Source organism: Bos indicus x Bos taurus, chromosome 10 (assembly GCF_003369695.1).
Source record: "Bos indicus x Bos taurus breed Angus x Brahman F1 hybrid chromosome 10, Bos_hybrid_MaternalHap_v2.0, whole genome shotgun sequence".
Taxonomy (NCBI): domain Eukaryota; kingdom Metazoa; phylum Chordata; class Mammalia; order Artiodactyla; family Bovidae; genus Bos; species Bos indicus x Bos taurus.
In genome coordinates this window covers 4,095,607-4,118,186 of record NC_040085.1, presented here as the reverse complement: position 1 = coordinate 4,118,186, position 22,580 = coordinate 4,095,607, and the positions used below count along the sequence as shown (strand labels likewise).

The following is a 22,580-nucleotide window of genomic DNA, read 5'->3' as shown; positions in this document are numbered from 1 at the left end:
CTGCACATCGCACAACTGACACTTCAGAAGTTAAACGGATTGGGCTACAAAGCCTTGCCTCATCCGCCATATTCACCTGACCTCTCGCGGACCTACTACCACTTCTTCAAGCATCTCAACAACTTTTTGCAGGGAAAAGGCTCCCATAACCAGCAGGAGGCAGAAAATGCTTTCCAAGAGTTCATCGAATCCCAAAGCAAGGATTTTTACACTTTAGGAATAAACAAACGTATTTCTCATTGCCAAAAATGTATTGATTGTAATGGTTCCTATTTTGATTAATAATGTGTCTAAGCCTAGTTATGATTTAAAATTTACAGTCTGAAACCACAATCATGTTTGCACCAGCCTAACAGATAGCATCACTATCTCAATGGATCTGAATCTGAGCAAACTCTGGGAGATAGTGGAGGACAGAGGAGCCTGGTGTGCTGCAGTCTACAGAGTCATAAAGAGTTGGACATGACTTAGCAGCTGAACAACAAATTCATTATGGACATATTCTTAACACCTGATATAAGGTAATTAGCAGCCCAAAGCTGTAAATAACATCCAAGCCACTTGAATATGTGAAATGCGTGCTTATGTGAAGTTCTAACTGTGGGATTATGTCATCAGTGCACCAACACGGTAGTTTCTGGACAGGTTTAGCAGCTTATTGAGAGAGGCTACATGCTAAAAGGGACAAGGGAATGGGTAGCAAGCATTGTGAAGTGGGACACAATTTGTAATCACCCAGTGTGGGGATGGTTCCCAATCAGGCACATATGAGTCTCTAGACACACTCACACAATGAGTGGACATGTTCACATTCCTTTACAAAGCACAGCATACAAGCACAAAGAGCTTAAAATCATTTGGGGATCCAAAAACAGTACATGACTAATAATTAAGGCCTCCACACCTAACAGGGAAAAAAGGATGCCACCAGTCCCAAGACTCATGGCCACAGCAGGACAGTGTTGCTGTCAAATGCTGGTTAGAACACACTCAGATTACACACGGCCACTTGTCAGAGTCTTCATGCTTTTGTCAAGCTGCTGAGTGGGGCAGGTGCTTGTAGGGAGGGCCAGAGTTGGGAGTGGAGAAGCAGAACATTTTTCTGACAGCACAAAAGGATAAAACTGCTTTTAGTAATATTCTGACATATTCAAAATAGTATCTTCCAACATCTAATCAATATATTTTTTAAAGAACTAATGACAGTTTCTGTTTTTTGGGGGTTTCTTTTTTTTTTTGGAGTAAGTCTTTAAAATCCAGATGTATGACTACGTATGTACCAGTACTACTCTGACAGGATGTTTGGGAATGAAGGCCATGAATCTACATTTTTAATAAACTCTCTTGGTAATTCTTAGGATTTGGCACCGGGATTTGTAAAATAACTGTGCTACGGATAAGTTTCTCATTCCTCTACCTCACCTACTTCCCCCTTTTTAGTGAAGACTATAGAAACATTCCATCAAGATAACATAATGATTAATAGAATATACGTGCATATTTCATATCTGTACAGGCATTTCAGTTTTGGTCATACCAATTCAATATACTATTTGATTTATAGCATGTGTTATCTTTGTGTGTGTGTACTCAGTCACTCAGTCGTGTCCAACTCTGCGATCCTCTGTCCATGGATTTTTCCAGGCAAGAAATACTGGAGCGTGTTGCCATTTCCTACTCCAGGGGATCTTTCCGACCTGGGGATTGAACCCATGTCTCCTGCATTTCCTGCATGGCAGGTAGATTCTTTGCCACTGTGCCGCCTGGGAAACCCCTGTGTTATCTTTACCAATTCTATATATTTAGCATAATTTGTGCTAAATAACTATACAAATTAGCTTATTAAAATGTACTGGGGAAAACTCTATCACCTTGGGAGAATACCAACAGCCACAGGGGTAGCTCAATAAGATATTCATACAATTTTATATAGATAATGCAGTAATTATGATGTCATAAATGATAAACTTTAAAGGCTTGAAAGTTAAATAATTAGACAATGCAATTAGATTCCTTTGTGGGAAACCAACAAAATATCAAGATTCAATATGCATAACAGTTTGCAACTGAAACATCTAAGTCAGAAAAAGCTTTTCCTATTTTTTTTTTGAAGCTAGAGTAAAACTATCACTTTACTAGAGTAAGACTATCCTTTTTATACTTGCATTATAGCTTATACTGAAAAAATGTTTTAATGAACAGGATATAAAAAAACACAGCATTTACAAAGCAACATCTTTGTAAAGCATTTTTTCTTGTTATGTTTCCGGAAACTACAGAAGTAAAGCCTAAAGTTTACAAATTTATGATCCAGACCTATATAGTAAAAAATGACCCTCAGATGCAATGAAATTTGACAGAGCTCATCATCCAATATAAAAGCTGTATACTGAACACTACTGAAGAAAAGTAAGGCCATTTACTTGTTAGTTTTCCCAGTCTGTGCAAGGCAAAGCCTCCTCTTCGTCCTCTGATTCAGGGGATGCTTCTTTGATTCTTCTAAGAGCTTCATGGATGCTCCGTGTTAGAGGGTCTGTGTCAGGCAGAAGTGTGAAGGATTCTCTCAAGACTTCCTTCTGTACCTTCTTCAATTTTACGCCCTTTCTTATTTGTGCCAAGATGTTATTACTATCATCTTCATCAGGAAAAGGAGGCAGAGTTCGCTGTTCAACCTTTTTCAGATGGAAACTACCACGCTTCAAGGAAGCTAGTACCTCATCCATAGGTGAGCTCACTTTAGAAAATGGAAGAGAACAAACAGCTAGTTAGGACTGCGCTTAAGACTGGCAACTGTACAACTTTTAAGCCTTTAGGACTGTGACAGCCCAGGAAGCTGAAAGCACATCAACAGAAGGGACCACTGAGCATGGACAGAACTTTGTCAGAACACAGGGGACACTATCTAAGTTTGTTTAAAAAAAAGTTCCAAGACTCAAATTCCATGTCAAGCATTACTAGTACTTCTATTGTTTCCTGTGTGAGAGGAGAGAGCCGACGGGGAGCTGTGAGCAGGGTGATCTTTAGTAATATTATGGTTGAGACTCCTAAAGGGTTTCCATAATACAAAAATCCAATCTAAATTCAGACAGTGACTGGACTGTACATTTAATTAAAGAAACTTAAATTCTGGCTCATTATGGTGATTAATTTCTTTTTTTAAATAACTTTCACATATGATATTCTACTTGGGTTATGATAAGAAATATCCTACAGGATGGTCTCTTAGATTAAAATTTAATACACAGATAAAGTAATCTCTCCATGAAAGTTAAAGCTCCTTAAGGGTCAAAATTATTCACTGTTTCAAAAACAGCTTTATGAAGCATATCTGAAATGCCCTTTTCTTCTTTGCTTCTTCATACAACAACATGCCAGGGTCCTCAATAAATATGTAGCCAAATGAATCTTCCAATGTTATTCTGACCAGACAGCTTCCATTTTCTTATTATTTCTGAGATTTAAAATCAGATTCTAACATAAAAGGAACCACCTAAAATATGTTACCAAAGAGATCAAGTCAAAAGATAAAATTTTAAAAACATGCCTAAGAGCTCAAGCAGGCCCACATTTATTCGTGTCTGCACCCATCTGCACACATGGTTTGGTAAGAATTCTGCCAAGGTGAGACCTTGAGAACCTGTTTGCTATCAAATAATGTTCAAAAATGTAATGTTTAAAGCTTTGTAATGTCTGAGGACAATAATGGTCTTTAACTATATGCCTCAGTCAACAGATGAACTGTTTTTAACTCACCTCTCCTCCTCTGCAAGCCTTCAGCCGTCTTTCTGAGCTTCTTCCTGGCACTGACGAGCTGGCTGCTGTCGAAGAGGTGTGCTGAAGGGGCACTGGCTGACTTTGGGATCCTCTTCTCGCTCCCCTCCATCTGGGGCAGGCCTTTCTCCAGGGTCTCGGGGGCGCTGTCCTGACCCACAGGCAAAGGCGGCGGAGGGGGGGGCGGGGGGGGTGGGGGAGGTGGGGGAGGCGTGGGAGGCAGAGGAGGTGGGAGCGGCCCCGCTGGGACGGAGCCTGCTTTGCAGTCAACAGTGTTTAACAGTGGACAAGACACAGGGGGAGGCAGGTCAGCGGTAAAGCCGCTGGGAAGTGATGAGGTGGCTTCAAGTTGTGCTGATGGATGACCTTCAGGTAGGGTGAGGCTCTGGGCGTCTGCTGCCTGTGATGACCCGAGCTTGGCCTTTCCTTCGTCCAGTCCCTCCCTTTTCTCTTCGACCTGTAGCACTCCTGGCAGGCTGTCACACTGGTCTTCACAGGACACGGGGCTGGCTGTACTTCTTCTTCTTGCGTGAGCCAGTCGCAATCGAGTCGATTTAAGTATGACCTGGCCTGGGTATCTCTAAGAAATCAGAAGTTATAACTCGTCAGATTAGAATTTATGAACAAATGACTGTTTATTTTCTCCATCTAATGCAAGGTGTTATTTTAGAGCTTTTGTGATTTTTCAGGGAAAAATATACAGAAAAACAAACATCAAAATGTAATACCTTACAAAAAATTATCACTAAACTCTTATTTGCTTATCAAATCCCTATAAAAAGACCTTTAGTAATAAAAGTACTACTTTAATTGGAAAAATATTAGCAATGTAAAATCCAAAACAAATGATGTCAAACATATATATGCTATTTTATTGCTAAAAAACTATTCTTAGTTTCTTACATGTATTTTCCAAATGCTCAGACAAAAATTAAAACATTAATGTTCTTAAATGGTTAAGTGGTATTTTTTTTTAAAGCTCTGAAAACAATATATGCATTTTATGATAAAATTCTGTAAAGCCATTATTCTTCAATAAAATTTAAAAAAATGACAAGAGAATCAGCCTACTAAAAAAAAAAGAAAATGATAAAATTTGTTAGGAGTACTGGTACACAGAGCTCCAATCTTTTTACTATGTAAAACATAGCCATAATGCATTTGGTAAACAACATTTTCTTAATACAAGGCTTATCCCTTTGTTAAGGACCCCATTCCCACCTGACTCTTTCACTTGATCAAAAGCCTCCTTCTCCTGCAAGGAGATCCTTCAGAATAAAGAGGAGAAGTAAGGCTCTTGAGTAGCTGCTAAGAACTAAAACTACTGAGTTTAAGCACATTCCTAGGAAATGCTTGGCTGCGGTAGTGTCCGTGTCTGGAGTCACAGTTAGCTTGGCAACAGAGCTCTAAAGCATTTCTCATGTATGCTGATCCATCTTCTAATTCTCCCACTGGTCAGATTATTACCACAGGCTGATGTGCACAGAATTAATAACAAGTTGATGCTTGAAATGGATGGTTAGTTACTAGCTAACTTTTATTAAACTCAAGAGGAATCCAGACTATTCCTCTTATACCACTGAAATGGTAACCAAGACTGCCATGACTGTAATTGTTTTCTAAATAACAAAAGGAAAATCAAGTTTTTCTCATAAAAGAGACGTTACAATAGGAGTATATATGTAGCTGTTTAAAAAGCAATGAACAATAATAAACTGACCACACTTTTACTACCTGTTTAAAATTTCGAAGTCTATCCAGTGTTTTCTGTCTTTCTTGGCTAACCCAGGCACTTTTTCTTTCTTCTTCATCATGTAATTTATCTCTTTTCTGGTTAAAAAAAAAATAGTAATTCCATTATGATGTGTCCCACTGTATTTTACCATTAATAGAAAAAAAAGGAGAGTTCTCTCAATATAAATGCTGTATTACTCCAAAGAATGCTATGTTAAGCAATGTTTTGTGGCATGAAACACTGTTAGCTTTAATAGAAATGAAACTGTTTCACTTTCTGCATGTAATACCAATTAAAAGATGTTTACTCTGCAAAGTAAAATAATATTTTCTCTGAACTGAAAAATATTTCACATTTGCGGTTCTAGCTTTAGCTGCTATGTTCTGCTAACTCCAATATTAATAGTTGACGTTAAAAATAAAAAATAACTACTTAGTAATTTAGATGTTATATATAGGTTAAGCCTGGTGTTCTGCAGATAATGTCTACTATTACTGAACCTGTTCCTCCTGCTACAAATCTGTGTCTTAGTATCTCATTCATTTTTCCCCCTTCCCATTCCCTAATCCCAAACTGGGGATACACTATCATCCACCCAATGTTGGTCAAGTTAAACATGAATTCCTCTTCCTAGAGGAAAGAAAGTGGAATTCTTGGCAGGAGGTTAAAGACTAGAAGGAGTGTTTCTGACAGCCTCACTACTGAAGGTCAAGTAAGTGACAGATACGTGGCTCTCACTGATGGAATGCACTGAAGAGCGCTACTACAGCCAACCACTTCCCCAGAGGGGCGCATTATCACACATGACAGAGACTGCTTTTATCTCCTGCTTAGGTGGCTTGGATCCTTTGTATAGAAATCAGCCTCTGGACTCATGATTAGGGTGGGGCAAGGGTGAGTAAAGATGAACATTCTTCCATCTCTTCTTATGGCAGGTCAAGAAGACCCTTTCCCTTTAGAGGGCTCTCACTGGGAGAGTTCGCAAAAGCCATTTATTGGTAGGTTAAGTCAGGCAGTCCAGATTGCCATATATAATGCTTAAGGTTTCCAGATTGGAAAATTTGAAAAGATATGACTTGAGTTTATTAAAAGAAATAAAGATCCCATGCAGATTCTCTTCTTTAGAGAGGAAAGCCCAAAGTGACTCAGGGACACAGTGAGACAAGAACTTATTCCAACTCCTCACCCCTACTCTGTATTCAGTTCCATTTACAAACCTAAGCCAGCAGAAGGAAGGAATGAAAAACTCTAATATGCACATGTGGTAACCACCTGGAATGGGAGTGGGCATGTACCTTCCTACACTGGGATACAGGCCACAGAACTCTTGGGGACAAAGGGTCTTCTAAGGCCTTGTCTCAGTGATGAACAGAGTTTTCTGTACTTAGAGGGTACGATCTAATGCATACAGCGCTTAGTACTTGAGAGGTTATCTAAAAGATACTCAGCATTTCAAACTGTGAATCTGCATCTCTAAACATAATAAACAAATAGTTGGAGTTTCAGAAATAGTTGAAATTCAGAAATAATACTGGTCAATCATATTGCTGGTCTGTTAGCAGATATATCGAGTCAGATTTTACTATTATCTAAAAGACCCCAAATGCAAAGTTTCAGACATGTTCAGGTATGAACTAATGGGTTTATATGGACTTTTCATAGAGCACAGTATTACTGCGACTGAAACCAACAGGCCTGGGTTGAATATCACCCCCTATTTCCACCCCTTGCTAGCTACTGGCAAGTCATTTAATGAAGATAATCTACCCTTTGGGCGGGAAGTGGTGTGTATTAATCACTCAGTTGACCCTTTTGGGGGTAGGTAGAGGATACTTATTAGATAGTGACACAAGGAGCTCTGAGTTTCTGTTAACACTGTGTCAACCTGGGTGCTGGTTGCATGCATATGTTCATCTCATGAAAGTTAAAACTTATGAGCTATACACGTGTGTGTGTATGCCTCTGTAGATTGACAAAGGTGGTTTAAAATTAGATTTGATCTAAGCCAACTTTCATTATCCTCTAGCTTTGCATGTTAAAGAAAGGTGGATTCTTTCTCCTACAATGAGGTATTCCACCCAAAGTCAGTAGTAGGCAAAATTACTAACATGAGGCAGATGACATTTATCTTTGAGATTTCCCCAAATATCAATTTCCTCGTTTTTACTCATCTTTGCCACATAAAATTATTTGAGAAAGGATCGGACACTCATTCATTCTAAGAAGCTAATTAGCTACTCCATTCACAGAAGTATTGGCATTTTATCAGAATCCACAATCTTCATGTAATAAGAAACCCATTCTGAGTGTGGAATCTAATAATAAGCAGACAGTGTAGGTGCCAATAGTGATAACAGGAGGCATTCTTATTCACTGAATTCTTTAGCTGGCCCATAGTCTGACTTTCCTTACAAAGCAGCTCTTGACCCATGAAAACAGTAATGAAAAATAAAAATACAATAAATTTTCTGTTAATTTAAGATTATTTTACAGCTTATGGGTAGTTTGGTTACTTTTTATGTTTTAAACTCAAGAGTTTTAGCTGTGTGCCATAATGAGCTTGAGGGATAACATCAAAACCCTACAGCAGCAGCTAACATCATTCAATCACAACAAATTAGAAGCTTTCTTGTTAACAGAGCAGGAAAAGACAAATCTCTCACCACTCCTTTCAATACCACACTGGAAATCCTACTGAATGCAACAAGAAAAATAAATAAAAGGTATACGGATTGCACTCAAAAGAACTAAATTGCCTTTATTTGCATATGACATGACTGTATATATAGAAAATCTGAAAGAAGAACCAAAAAAAATGTGACTAGAAATAAAAATAGGAAAATTGTAGGATATAGGGTCGACATATTGGGTTGACCACAAATTAGGCTGCTGCTGCTGCTAAGTCACTTCAGTTGTATCCGACTCTGCACGACCCCATAGACGGCAGCCCACCAGGCCCCCCCGTCCCTGGGATTCTCCAGGCAAGAACACTGGAGTGGGTTGCCATTTCCTTCTCCAATGCATGAAAGTAAGTGAAGTCGCTCAGTTATGTCCAATTCTTTGTGACCCCATAGACTGCAGCCTACCAAGCTCCTCCGTCCATGGGATTTTCCAGGCAAGAGTACTGGAGTGGGGTGCCATTGCCTTCTCCACAAATCAGGCTAACCTAGTATAAAAGCCAATTAGCCAACTGCTTTCTAATAAAACAGTAATGAACTGCTGGAATAAAAAACCTTTTCTATTATACCTACAGCACTATTTACATTCAGTTCAGTCGCTCAGTTGTGTCCAACTCTTTGCGACCCCATGGACTGCAGCACGCCAGGCTTCCCCGACCATCACCAACTCCCAGAGCCTACTCAAACTCATGTCCATCGCGTCGGTGATGCCATCCAACCATCTCATCCTCTGTCATCCCTCTCTCCTCCCCACTTCAATCTTTCGCGTATCAGGGTCTTTTCCAATGAGTCAGTTCTTCCCAACAGGTGGCCAAAGTATTGGAGCTTCAGCATGAATCCTTCCAATGAATGTTCAGGACTGATTTCCTTTAGAAATGAATGGTTTGATCTCCTTACAGTCCGAGGGACTCTCAACAGTCTTTTTCAACACCTCAAGGAACTCTCAGGTGTTTTCTCCAACACCTCAGTTTGAAAGGATCAATTCTTTGGCATTCAGCCTTCTTTATGGTCCAGCTCTCACATCCATACATGACTCCTGGGAAAACCATAGCTTTGGCTATATGGACCTTTGTCAGCAAAGTAATGTCTCTGCTTTTTAATATGCTGTCTAGGTTGGTCATAGCTTTTTGTCTAAGGAGCAAGTGTCTTTTAATTACATGGCTACAGTCACCATCTGCAGTGATTTTGGAGCCCAAGAAAATAAAATCTGTCACTGTTTCCATTGTTTTCACATCTATTTGCCATGAAGTGATGGGACTGGATGCCATGATCTTAGTTTTCTGAATGCTGAGTTTTAAGCCAGCTTTTCACTCTCCTCCTTCACTTTCATCAGGAGGCTCTTCAGTTCCTCTTCACTTTCTGCCATAAGGGTGGTGTCATATGCATATCTGAGGTTATTGATATTTCTCCCGGCAATCTTGAGTCCAGCTTACGCTTTATCCAGCCTGGCATTTTGCATGATGTACTCTGCATACAAGTTAAATAAACAGAGTGACAATATACAGCCTTGACGTACTCCTTGTCTAATTTTGAACCAGTCCGTTGTTCCATGTGTTTCTAACTGGTGCTTCTTGACCTGCATACAGGTTTCCCTGGAGGCAGGTAAGGTGGTCTCGTATTCCCATCCCTTTAAGAATTTTCCAGTTTGTTGTGATCCACACAGTCAAAGGCTTTGGTGTAATCAATAAAACAGAAGTAGATGTTTTTCCTGGAACTCTCTCACTTTTTCAATAATCCAATGGATGCTGGCAATTTGATCTCTGATTCCTCTGCCTCTTCTAAATCCACCTGGAACATCTGGAAGTTCACAGTTCACATACTGTTGAAGACTGGCTGGCAGAATTTTGACCATTACTTTGCTAGCATGTGAGATGAGTGTAATTGTGCAGTAGTCTGAACATTCTTTGGCATTGCCTTTCTTTGGAATTGGAATGAAAACTGACCTATCTTTTCCAGTTCTGTGGCCACTGCTGAGTTTTCCAAATTTGCTGGCATATTGAGTGCAGCATCATCTTTAAGGATTTGAAATGGCTCAACTGGAATTCCATCACCTCCACTAGCTTTGTTTGTAGTGATGCTTCCTAAGGCCCACTTGACTTCAGACTCTAGGATGTCTGGCTCTAGGTGAATGATCACACCATCGTGATTATCTGGGTCATGAAGATATTTTTTTGTATAGTTCTTCTGTGCATTCTTGCTACCTCTTCTTAATATCTTCTGCTTCTGTTAGGTCCATACCATTTCTGTTCTTTATTGTGCCCATTTTTGCATGAAATGTTCCCTTGGTATCTCTAATTTTCTTGAAGAGATCTCTGTCTTTCCCATTCTATTGTTTTCTTCTTATTTCTTTGCATTGATCAGGGAGGAAGGCTTTCTTATCTCTCCTTGCTATTCCTTGGAACTCTGCATTCAAATGGGTATATCTTTCTTTTCTTCTTTGCCTTTCGTTTCTCTTCTTTTCTCAGCTATTTGTAAGGCTTCGTCAGACAACCATTTTGCCTTTTTACATTTCTTTTTCTTGGGGACAGTCTTGATCACTGCCTCCTGTACAATGTCACCAACCTCCATCCATAGTGTCTATCAGATCTAATCCCTTGAATCTATTTGTCACTTCCACTGTATAATCGTAAGGGATTTGATTTACATCATACCTGAATAGTCTAGTGGTTTTCCCTACTAGTGATTTTCCTTTCTTTAAGCCCATATATATGTAGTTATATAACTATAACTCTTATAAAAGAAATCAAAGAAAAACTAAATAAAAAGATTCTCTGTTCATGTATAGGAAGACTCTCTACTGTTAATATTTCAACTATTCCCATCTTGAGCTATACATTCAGTGCTATCTTAATCAAAATCTCAGCTCTTAAAGTCTGTTTGGAGGCAAAAAAATCTAGATCAATGGAACAGAATAGAGAGCACAAATAAATATAATCAACATATCCTTAAAGGAGCAAAGAAAATTCCATGGAATAACTGCAGTCTTATCAGCAAATGGTGCTAGAGCAACTAACCATCCACATTTAAAAAAGAAGAAAATGGGGAGGGGGGAGACAATTTAGCCCTACACTCTTCACAAATATTAACTAAAGTATTTTCAATAGATATATCTGAAAGGGGATATTATCCTGAAGAAAACAAATAACCTAATTAAAAATGAAAAAGTAACACTTACTAAAGAAGAGGTACAGATGGCAGATAAGCCATGTGAGAACATGCCCAATATCATACAATTAGGGAAATTCGAACTAAAAGCAGCTATGAGGTATCACTACATAGTCACTACAATGGCTAAAATCCAAAACACTGACAACACTAAATGCTGGTGGGGATGTGGAGTAAAAGGAACTCTATTCACTGCTAGTGAGAATGTAAAATGGGATAGGCACTTTGGAAGACCGTTTGGCAGTTCACTACAAGGTAAGCATACTTTTCCTGTAAGATCCCATCATACTCTTTACGATTTACTCAAAAGAGCTGAAAATTTAATGTACACACATAACCATTCCCCCGTTATCAGCTTTACTCCTGACTGTCAAAATGTGGAAGGAAGGCGTCTTCAGTAGGTGAATGGACAAATACACTGTGGTACATGCAGGCAATGGAGTATTATTCAGTGCTAAGAGATAAGCTGCAGTGCCCTGCAAATAACACAGAGGGACCTTAAGTGCGAATTACAAGTTAAATAAGCAAATATGAAAAGCTACATAAGTGTGTGGTTCCAATTAAATGTTCTGGCAAAAGGCAAAACAAAAAGATCAGTGGTTGCCAGGAGTTTGTGGAAAGAGGGGTATGAAGAGGTGGAGCACAGGGAATTTTTAGGGCAGTGAACACATTCAGTGAATACGTTATTCAATACTGTAATGGTGGATTCATATCATATATTTGGCAAAACCAACAGAATGGACAAGCACTAAGGATAAAGTATGGACTCTGGGTGGTAATGATGTCAATGTTGATTCAGACTGTAACAAATGTAACACTCTTGTGTGGGATTTTACTGGTAGGGGAAACTGTGCTATAATGAAGTATATACATAATTGGCCCTCTGAATCTGTGGGTTCCACATCCTTGGATTCAAACATCCTTGGATTGAAAATATGCAGGCAGGTAAAAAAAAAAAACACACACAGAAGGTTCCAAAAAGCAGATTTCAAAGAATTTGCCCACTGGCAACTAGTTACATCACATTTACACTGTATAAGGTATTATAAGTTATCTAGAGATGAAGAATAGGGGAGGATGTGTGCAGGTTACATGTAACTACTATGCTATCTTAAATAAAGGACTGGAGCATCTAGAGATCTGGGGGACTGAGGGATGCGGGCAGGGCAGGTATCCTGGAACCAATTTTCCCACTAATGCTCCCATCTACCTGTAACATTTTCTTAATCTCTATAGATTTTATTCACTTTGAGATATATAAAATTCAAAGTTTTATTCTAAGTTTTCCAGAATGCAAACTTACTAGTTGTACTGTGTGGTGGGTTCTATATTCATCTTCACTCCGAAGGCGCTGTTGGAATTTTTCATTGTGTTTTGCAATACAAATTTCCTAAAAATACATGAAATGTGTTTTTTAATACAAGTGAATAAATTAAAATTTAATCTTAACATATACCTACACAATAAAATATCAAGTAAGCCACCTCTGGTTTCTCACCTGGAATAATGAAGCAGCATAAACCAGCATAAATTAGTATCTTAAAAGACGTGTTTATTAAACTACAGAATTCCTGATTTCTCCTTTTTTTTGGAAGAGGAGGAATGGCCATGGTAGAGTGGAAGGGTATGTAGGAATCTTAAAAGCCTCTTTCAAATATGAAGATTTAGGCCATAAGATTCTAAGTATTATTATACTCTTTAAAATAGTCCGAACAAAAATGGATATATAACTCTTAAACTGTTTCTTAAGTGCTCTCTGATGAATTAAATAACATGATTTTGCTTGGATTGGTTTAAACACTATCATGAAATCTGAATCTTCTGGGCATAGGTAGATTTCAAAGCTAAAAAGAGACCTTAAAGATAAGAAAGTATAATACAGATATGCTAAATCTAATCACATGAAAATATATTAAATAAGAGATACGTGCTCTTTACAAAATAATGCACTATCCTATTATCTGGCATCTTTCCAGTAGTACCAGGCTGTCTTCATTTTCTCTGGTCCTATAGAGATACAAAGGTTAACATTAATTTCCAACACTTTCAAAGTTATACCAAAAGATCACTCTTCTAACCTCATTAAGTCATATATGAGTAATCTTTCAAGCCAGGAAGCTATATTTTAAAGCAATTGTTTTATCACTTTCCTATCTTCAACCCACACTGGGTTAACTATATTGCCTAAAAAGTATTGATCATGAAATGAACCTCTCCAAGGCAATCTCCACAGGGGAAAGTGACATGACGTAGTGATACAATGGCTCAGGCTTCCAAGTCACACAGACCTTGGATAGAATTCTATCTCTGAGCCATACTAGCCACTTTCCTTGGGCAGACTTAGTTCCCTTGGTTATAACGAGGATACAAGTCTATAATTCCTTATCTAGAACAGAGCTCAGGTGTGTTTCAAAATTATTTATTTTTATTTTAGAAAGGTGATATGTTGCATATGCCATCGTTTGCCCAGTAACTCCGGCAGGATCCAAAGCAATACCTCATAGTAAGTATCACTAACATTTTTGCAGTGAAATAAATAGTTACAGCAAATAGGATAAGGGAATGTTCAAGTATGAGAATGCTTTTTGGCTACCGGGAGAATTAAGATATAAAAGAACAATGTTGTTTCTATTTATTCTTCCTGAAAAGTTCAATCACAAAGGACAGACCTCAAGTCCTCATGGGACAGCCAGAGATCATCTTTGTTCTTTTAAGAGGACAGGCAGGGTGTGATTTACTTGTAGCAAAAGAACTACCCCTGGGTGTGGAATTCTATCATGGATGCCAGATTGACCGGGGAGCCTGTGACCCTGGGAATGCTGATATGCAGGCAAGGAATGTGGGGTGTTGCTACATAGAGAGTCATCTTGATCTGTTGTACAGTATGTGTGGTTCATCTTTCTTTTCAAAACAGTGTTTCTAATTTCCTCTTTTGCCAGCCTTCTGTCACTCCTCCTTTCCCCTGCAGTTCTGTCACCTCAGCTGTTGAACTTGGGGGTCTGGGGGCAAGGAAAGGGGAGGGCAGGGAACAAGACCGTTTGGAGACCTCTGACTATATGGTGTGATCACTCACAGCAGATAAGAGACTAAGTTTAAATGTGCAGAATCTATACGGCTAAGTTTCCCTACCTCAGATTTAGTTAATATAAGAATGAAAACTATACATTAAATTGGTACACACTTTTATCAGTTCAGTTCAGTCACTTAGTTGTGTCCAACTCTTTGCAACCCCATGGACTGCAGTATGCTATGCTTCCCTGTCCATCACCAACTCCTGGGGCTTATTCAAACTCAAGTTCATAGAGTAGGTGATGCTATCCAACCATCTTATCCTCTGTCATCCCCTTCTCCTCCTGCCTTCAATCTTTCCCAGCATCAGGGTCTTTTCAGATCAGTCAGTTTTTCCCATCAGGTGACCAAAGTGTTGGAGTTTCAGCTTCAGCATCAGTCCTTCCAATGAATATTCAGGACTGATTTCCTTTAGGATGGACTGGTTGGATCTCCTTGCAGTCCCAGGAACTCTCAAGAGTCTTCTCCAACACCACAGCGCAAAAGGATCAATTCTTTGATGCTCAGCTTTCTTTATAGTCCAACTCTCACATCCATACATGACTACTGGAAAAACCACAGCTGTGACTAGATGGACTTTTGTTGGCAAAGTAATATCTCTGCTTTTTAATATGCTGTTTAGGTTGGTCATAGCTTTTCTTTCAAGGAAAAAGCATCTTTTAATTTCATGGCTACAGTCACCATCTGCAGTGATTTTGGAGCCAAAAAAATAAAGTATGACACTGTTTCTACTGTTTCCCCATCTATTTCCCATGAGGTGATGGGACCAGATGCCATGATCTTGGTTTTCTGAATGCTGAGTTTTAAGCCAACTTTTCCACTCTCCTCTTTCACTCTCATCAAAAGGCTCTTTAGTTCTTCTTCACTTTCTGCCATAAGAGTGGTGTCATATGCATATCTGCGGTTATTGATATTTCTCCCGGCAATCTTGATTCCAGCTTGCACTTCATCCAGCCTGGCATTTCACATGATGTACTCTGCATATAAGTTAAATAAGCAGGGTGACAATATACAGCCTTGATGTACTCCTTTCCCAATTTGGAACCAGTCTGTTGTTCCATGTCCAGTTCTAACTGCTGCTTCTTGACCTGCATACAGGTTTCTCAGGAGGCAGGTAAGGTGGTCTGGTATTTCCCATCTCTTGAAGAATTTTCCAGTTTGTTGTAATCCACACAGTCAAAGGCTTTGGCATAGTCAATAAAGCAGATGTTTTTCTGGAACTCTCTTGCTTTTATGATGATCCAACAGATGTTGGTAATTTATCTCTGGTTCCTCTGCCTTTTCTAAATCCAGCTTGAACATGTGGAATTTCATGGTTCACATACTGTTGAAGACTGGCTTCCAGAACTTTGAGCATTACTTTGCTAGCGTGTGAGATGAGTGTAATTGTGCAGTAGTCTGAACATTCTTCGGCATTGCCTTTCTTTGGAACTGGAATGAAAACTGACCTTTTCCAGTCCTGTGGCCACTGCTGAGTTTTTCAAATTTGCTGGTATATTGAGTGCACCACTTTCACAGCATCATCTTTTAGTATTTGAAATAGCTCCACTGGAATTCCATCACCTCCACTAGCTTTGTTCGTAGTGATGCTTCCTAAGGCCCACTTGACTTCGCATTCCAGGATGTGTGGTTCTAGGTGAGTGATCACACCATTGTGGTTATCTGGGTCATGAAGATCTTTTTTGTATAGTTCTTCTGTGTACTCCTGCCACCTCTTCTTAATATCTTCTGCTTCTGTTAGGTCCATACCATTTCCATTCATTACTGTGCCCATCTTTGCATGAAATGTTCCCTTGTATCTCTAATTTTCTTGAAGAGATCTCTAGTCTTTACTATTCTATTGTTTTCCTCTATTTCTTTGCATTGATCAGGGAGGAAGGCTTTCTTATCTCTCCTTGCTATTCTTTTCTCAGCTATTTGTAAGGCCTCCTCAGACAACCATTTTGCCTTTTTGAATTTCTTTTTTTTTTTTTTTATTTATTTTTCTCTAATTTTATTTTTAAACTTTACATAATTGTATTAGTTTTGCCAAATATCAAAATGAATCCGCCACAGGTATACATGTGTTCCCCATCCCGAACCCTCCTCCCTCCTCCCTCCCCATACCATCCCTCTGGGCCGTCCCAGTGCACCAGCCCCAAGCATCCAGCATCATACATCGAACCTGGACTGGCAACTCGTTTCCTACATGATATTTTACATGTTTCATTGCCATTCTCCCAAATCTTCCCACCCTCTCCCTCTCCCACAGAGTCCATAAGACTGTTCTATACATCAGTGTCTCTTTTGCTGTCTCGTACACCGGGTTATTGTTACCATCTTTCTAAATTCCATATATATGCGTTAGTATACTGTATTTATGTTTTTCCTTCTGGCTTACTTCACTCTGTATAATAGGCTCCAGTTTCATCCACCTCATTAGAACTGATTCAAATGTATTCTTTTTAATGGCTGAGTAATACTCCATTGTGTATATGTACCACAGCTTTCTTATCCATTCATCTGCTGATGGACATCTAGGTTGCTTCCATGTCTTGGCTATTATAAACAGTGCTGCGATGAACATTGGGGTACACGTGTCTCTTTCCCTTCTGGTTTTCTCAGTGTGTATGCCCAGCAGTGGGATTGCTGGATCATAAGGCAGTTCTATTTCCAGTTTTTTAAGGAATCTCCACACTGTTCTCCATAGTGGCTGTACTAGTTTGCATTCCCACCAACAGTGTAAGAGGGTTCCCTTTTCTCCACACCCTCTCCAGCATTTATTATTTGTAGACTTTTGGATCGCAGCCATTCTGACTGGTGTGAAATGGTACCTCATAGTGGTTTTGATTTGCATTTCTCTGATAATGAGTGATGTTGAGCATCTTTTCATGTGTTTGTTAGCCATCTGTATGTCTTTTTTGGAGAAATGTCTATTTAGTTCTTTGGCCCATTTTTTGATTGGGTCGTTTACTTTTCTGGAGTTGAGCTGTAGGAGTTGCTTGTATATTTTTGAGATTAGTTGTTTGTCGGTTGCTTCATTTGCTATTATTTTCTCCCATTCTGAAGGCTGTCTTTTCACCTTGCTAATAGTTTCCTTTGATGTGCAGAAGCTTTTAAGGTTAATTAGGTCCCATTTGTTTATTTTTGCTTTTATTTCCAATATTCTGGGAGGTGGGTCATAGAGGATCCTGCTGTGATGTATGTCGGAGAGTGTTTTGCCTATGTTCTCCTCTAGGAGTTTTATAGTTTCTGGTCTTACGTTTAGATCTTTAATCCATTTTGAGTTTATTTTTGTGTATGGTGTTAGAAAGTGGTCCAGTTTCATTCTTTTACAAGTGGTTGACCAGATTTCCCAGCACCACTTGTTAAAGAGATTGTCTTTAATCCATTGTATATTCTTGCCTCCTTTGTCGAAGATAAGGTGTCCATATGTGCGTGGATTTATCTCTGGGCTTTCTATTTTATTCCATTGATCAATATTTCTGTCTTTGTGCCAGTACCATACTGTCTTGATAACTGTGGCTTTGTAGTAGAGCCTGAAGTCAGGTAGGTTGATTCCTCCAGTTCCATTCTTCTTTCTCAAGATCGCTTTGGCTATTCGAGGTTTTTTGTATTTCCATATAAATTGTGAAATTATTTGTTCTAGCTCTGTGAAGAATACTGTTGGTAGCTTGATAGGGATTGCGTTGAATCTATAAATTGCTTTGGGTAGTATACTCATTTTCACTATATTGATTCTTCCAATCCATGAACATGGTATATTTCTCCATCTATTAGTGTCCTCTTTGATTTCTTTCACCAGTGTTTTATAGTTTTCTATATATAGGTCTTTAGTTTCTTTAGGTAGATATATTCCTAAGTATTTTATTCTTTCCGTTGCAATGGTGAATGGAATTGTTTCCTTAATTTCTCTTTCTGTTTTCTCATTATTAGTGTATAGGAATGCAAGGGATTTCTGTGTGTTGATTTTATATCCTGCAACTTTACTGTAGTCATTGATTATTTCTAGTAATTTTCTGATGGACTCTTTAGGGTTTTCTATGTAGAGGATCATGTCATCTGCAAATAGTGAGAGTTTTACTTCTTCTTTTCCAATTTGGATTCCTTTTATTTCTTTTTCTGCTCTGATTGCTGTGGCCAAAACTTCCAATACTATGTTGAATAGTAATGGTGAAAGTGGGCACCCTTGTCTTGTTCCTGACTTTAGAGGAAATGCTTTCAATTTTTCACCATTGAGGATAATGTTCGCTGTGGGTTTGTCATATATAGCTTTTATTATGTTGAGGTATGTTCCTTCTATTCCTGCTTTCTGGAGAGTTTTTATCATAAATGGATGTTGAATTTTGTCAAAGGCTTTCTCTGCATCTATTGAGATAATCATATGGTTTTTATTTTTCAATTTGTTAATGTGGTGTATTACATTGACTGATTTGCGGATATTGAAGAATCCTTGCATCCCTGGGATAAAGCCCACTTGATCATGGTGTATGATCTTTTTAATGTGTTGTTGGATTCTGATTGCTAGAATTTTGTTAAGGATTTTTGCATCTATGTTCATCAGTGATATTGGCCTGTAGTTTTCTTTTTTTGTGGGATCTTTGTCAGGTTTTGGTATTAGGGTGATGGTGGCCTCATAGAATGAGTTTGGAAGTTTACCTTCCTCTGCAATTTTCTGGAAGAGTTTGAGCAGGATAGGTGTTAGCTCTTCTCTAAATTTTTGGTAGAATTCAGCTGTGAAGCCGTCTGGACCGGGGCTTTTGTTTGCTGGAAGATTTTTGATTACAGTTTCAATTTCCATGGTTGTGATGGGTCTGTTAAGATTTTCTATTTCTTCCTGGTCCAGTTTTGGAAAGTTGTACTTTTCTAAGAATTTGTCCATTTCTTCCACGTTGTCCATTTTATTGGCATATAATTGTTGATAGTAGTCTCTTATGATCCTTTGTATTCCTGTGTTGTCTGTTGTGATCTCTCCATTTTCGTTTCTAATTTTGTTGATTTGATTTTTCTCCCTTTGTTTCTTGATGAGTCTGGCTAATGGTTTGTCAATTTTATTTATCCTTTCAAAGAACCAGCTTTTGGTTTTGTTGATTTTTGCTATGGTCTCTTTTGTTTCTTTTGCATTTATTTCTGCTCTAATTTTTAAGATTTCTTTCCTTCTACTAACCCTGGGGTTCTTCATTTCTTCCTTTTCTAGTTGCTTTAGGTGTAGAGTTAGGTTATTTATTTGACTTTTTTCTTGTTTCTTGAGGTGTGCCTGTATTGCTATGAACTTTCCCCTTAGGACTGCTTTTACCGTGTCCCACAGGTTTTGGGTTGTTGTGTTTTCATTTTCATTCGTTTCTATGCAAATTTTGATTTCTTTTTTGATTTCTTCTGTGATTTGTTGGTTATTCAGCAACGTGTTGTTCAGCCTCCATATGTTGGAATTTTTAATAGTTTTTCTCCTGTAATTGAGATCTAATCTTACTGCATTGTGGTCAGAAAAAATGCTTGGAATGATTTCTATTTTTTTGAATTTACCAAGGCTAGCTTTATGGCCCAGGATGTGATCTATCCTGGAGAAGGTTCCATGTGCGCTTGAGAAAAAGGTGAAATTCATTGTTTTGGGATGAAATGACCTATAGATATCAATTAGGTCTAACTGGTCTATTGTATCGTTTAAAGTTTGTGTTTCCTTGTTAATTTTCTGTTTAGTTGATCTATCCATAGGTGTAAGTGGGGTATTAAAGTCTCCCACTATTATTGTGTTATTGTTAATTTCTCCTTTCATACTTGTTAGCATTTGTCTTACGTACTGTGGTGCTCCCGTGTTGGGTGCATATATATTTATAATTGTTATATCTTCTTCTTGGATTGATCCTTTGATCATTATGTAGTGACCTTCTTTGTCTCTTTTCACAGCCTTTGTTTTAAAGTCTGTTTTATCTGATATGAGTATTGCTACTCCTGCTTTCTTTTGGTCCCTATTTGCATGGAAATTGAATTTCTTTTATACATAAATAAAAATTTCCTTGAAGAGTGAGGTTAGAACCAGTCAACTTAATTATAGAGCACCCCTGGCCTCCTTAAATAAAAAGGAGCCAGGATTTGCATTACATAGAGTCCTGTAGTCATGCCCAAGCAGAATCACCTTTGGGTGGCTGAGGCAAACAGCACATCACCACTGGTTGTTCTAACATGTTTAAGAGGGTAATTCTCTAACAACCATATGTCAATATAATGGCTCGAGTATTGAGAAGACATTATTCTTACTCAGTTTTAAAATATATGCAAGTATTAGTGACAAATCAGGTTAGAATTATTAGATATGGGTCAAGGATTAAGTAGTGAATAAAAGCAAGATGTAAATTAAGGTTACAGTCAAGCAATTATACCTTTTTATTTCTGAGGTATGCTTTCTTGGCCGAAACCCGTCCACGTCTTGCCTCCAGCTGGCGTGCTTTCTGCTGAAGTTTCTGTAGTTCTTCTCTCTGAAAATGCATAGACGCTGCCATCTCTTCCTTCTCCAGCATGGCCTCCATGCTTTCATAAGTGTCATAGTATACTACTTCATCTCTCTTTTCTGTTACAAAACAGAAACAAGAGGCAATGGTTAAGAGCATGGGCTATGGAGCCAGACAGAGGAACTCTGATCCACTCACTAATTCTGTAACCTCAAGCAAAGCCATTACCTCTTGACTTTCTCTGTAAAACTGTGATTATTGGGAAATACATCTCAGAGGGGGGATGTGTGTGCCACTATCTGGCACACAGTTAAGTGTTCAATGTAAGAAGCTATGAACCTTGTCTACCAAATTAAAAATTTGAGAGTACAGATTCTGGCTGAAGCAACAAAGCAAGTTAGAAAGTACTTTACAAAGGTAAGATCATAGTTGAACTGCTACCTCTACTAAATCATTGTTTGACTTTGCATTAAGTTTTTTTAGCCTCAACAGAAGAAATAAAGCTAGTATCCATGTACATTTTTCCTAAGCAAGCAAACAAATACATGGGGAAATTCCATCATTCGTTCAGAAGTATTTTTGTGGACTTGTGTTGTTAGATACACATCATACCTGATATAAGTCTTTTGATGCTTTCCAGTTGTGCTGTCAACAGTAACTCTTCACACTTCAAGATTTCAAATTGCACTTCATACAACTGAAGTTGCAGATCATAATAATCACCTTCTAACTGATCCAATCGAGCTATGGCTTCTGTACCACCCTGTAGACTCTGCATCTGCATTGAAAATAAAAATAAGGACATATCTAGTTGGAGAGAACAAAAAATCAAGTTATGTTTGGAAATATATTCTAACTGATCAGACAGGGTAAATCCATGAAGCAACTGAACACCAGCAGACAATCTGGGGTCAATGGCTCAGGTACAGATGACTTAGAAGTGAAGTTGCTCAGTCGTGTCCGACTCTTTGCGACCCCATGGACTGTAGCCTACCAGGCTCTTCCCTCCATGGGATTCTCCAGGCGAGAGTACTGGAGTGGGTTGCCATTTCTTTCTTCAGGGGATCTTCCTGACCCAGGGATCGAACCCAGGTCTCCCACATTCCAGGCAGACGCTTTAACCTCTGAGCCACCAGGGAAGTGACTGGTGACCTAAGTCATCTTAAGTTACAGATGACTTGACAACCTACTAAATTTGTGTACAAAGCTGTGTGTACATGTATTTTTTTCCTCTGAGTACAGTGTTTCTAGCTTTCAAATTTACAAGCAGAAGAGTCTGTGACCTAAAAAGAGGTTATAATCAAGACTCAGTTAAAAAGAAGATAAATTAAAAAGAATAGTACTTATTCTAAAGTGTAGTTAAAATCTTAATCAAATAGGATTTTGCTTCCCCGGGTGATATTTAATATTTCAAAGTTAATTTAAAAGTTATTCGAAGTTCAGCTTTGTATCATGGAATGTACCACTGTCACATTTGGAAGAAGTATTTGTTTTTAAAATAACCTAAGGAGATGTAACATATCAACATTTTTAAAAACATCTCCCCATAATTTATCAGGGCTTCCCTGATAGCTCAGTTGATAAAGAATCTGTCTGCAATGTAGGAGACCCCGGTTCGATTCCTGGGTTGGGAAGATCTACTGGAGAAGGGATAGGCTACCCATTGCAGTATTCTTGGGCTGGTAAAGAATCCGCCTGCAATGTGGGAGACCTGGGTTCGATCCCTGGGTTGGGAAG

The 22,580-nt window shown here is 38.6% G+C and overlaps 1 protein-coding gene across 1 annotated transcript in view; it reads right to left on the bottom strand.

The window, feature by feature from the left end:
- The window catches only part of JMY (junction mediating and regulatory protein, p53 cofactor), an 81,483-nt gene that overhangs the window by 8,941 nt on the left and 49,962 nt on the right, over nucleotides 1-22,580 (bottom strand). The window contains exons 5-10 of the mRNA XM_027552945.1: nucleotides 21,456-21,621; nucleotides 20,775-20,962; nucleotides 12,653-12,739; nucleotides 5,506-5,601; nucleotides 3,754-4,351; nucleotides 2,424-2,734 (exon numbers count right to left, since the gene is read on the bottom strand). Of these exons, the coding sequence (XP_027408746.1) occupies nucleotides 2,427-2,734; nucleotides 3,754-4,351; nucleotides 5,506-5,601; nucleotides 12,653-12,739; nucleotides 20,775-20,962; nucleotides 21,456-21,621 (1,443 nt within the window). The 3' untranslated portion in view covers nucleotides 2,424-2,426. The remainder of the gene's footprint in view (nucleotides 1-2,423; nucleotides 2,735-3,753; nucleotides 4,352-5,505; nucleotides 5,602-12,652; nucleotides 12,740-20,774; nucleotides 20,963-21,455; nucleotides 21,622-22,580) is intronic.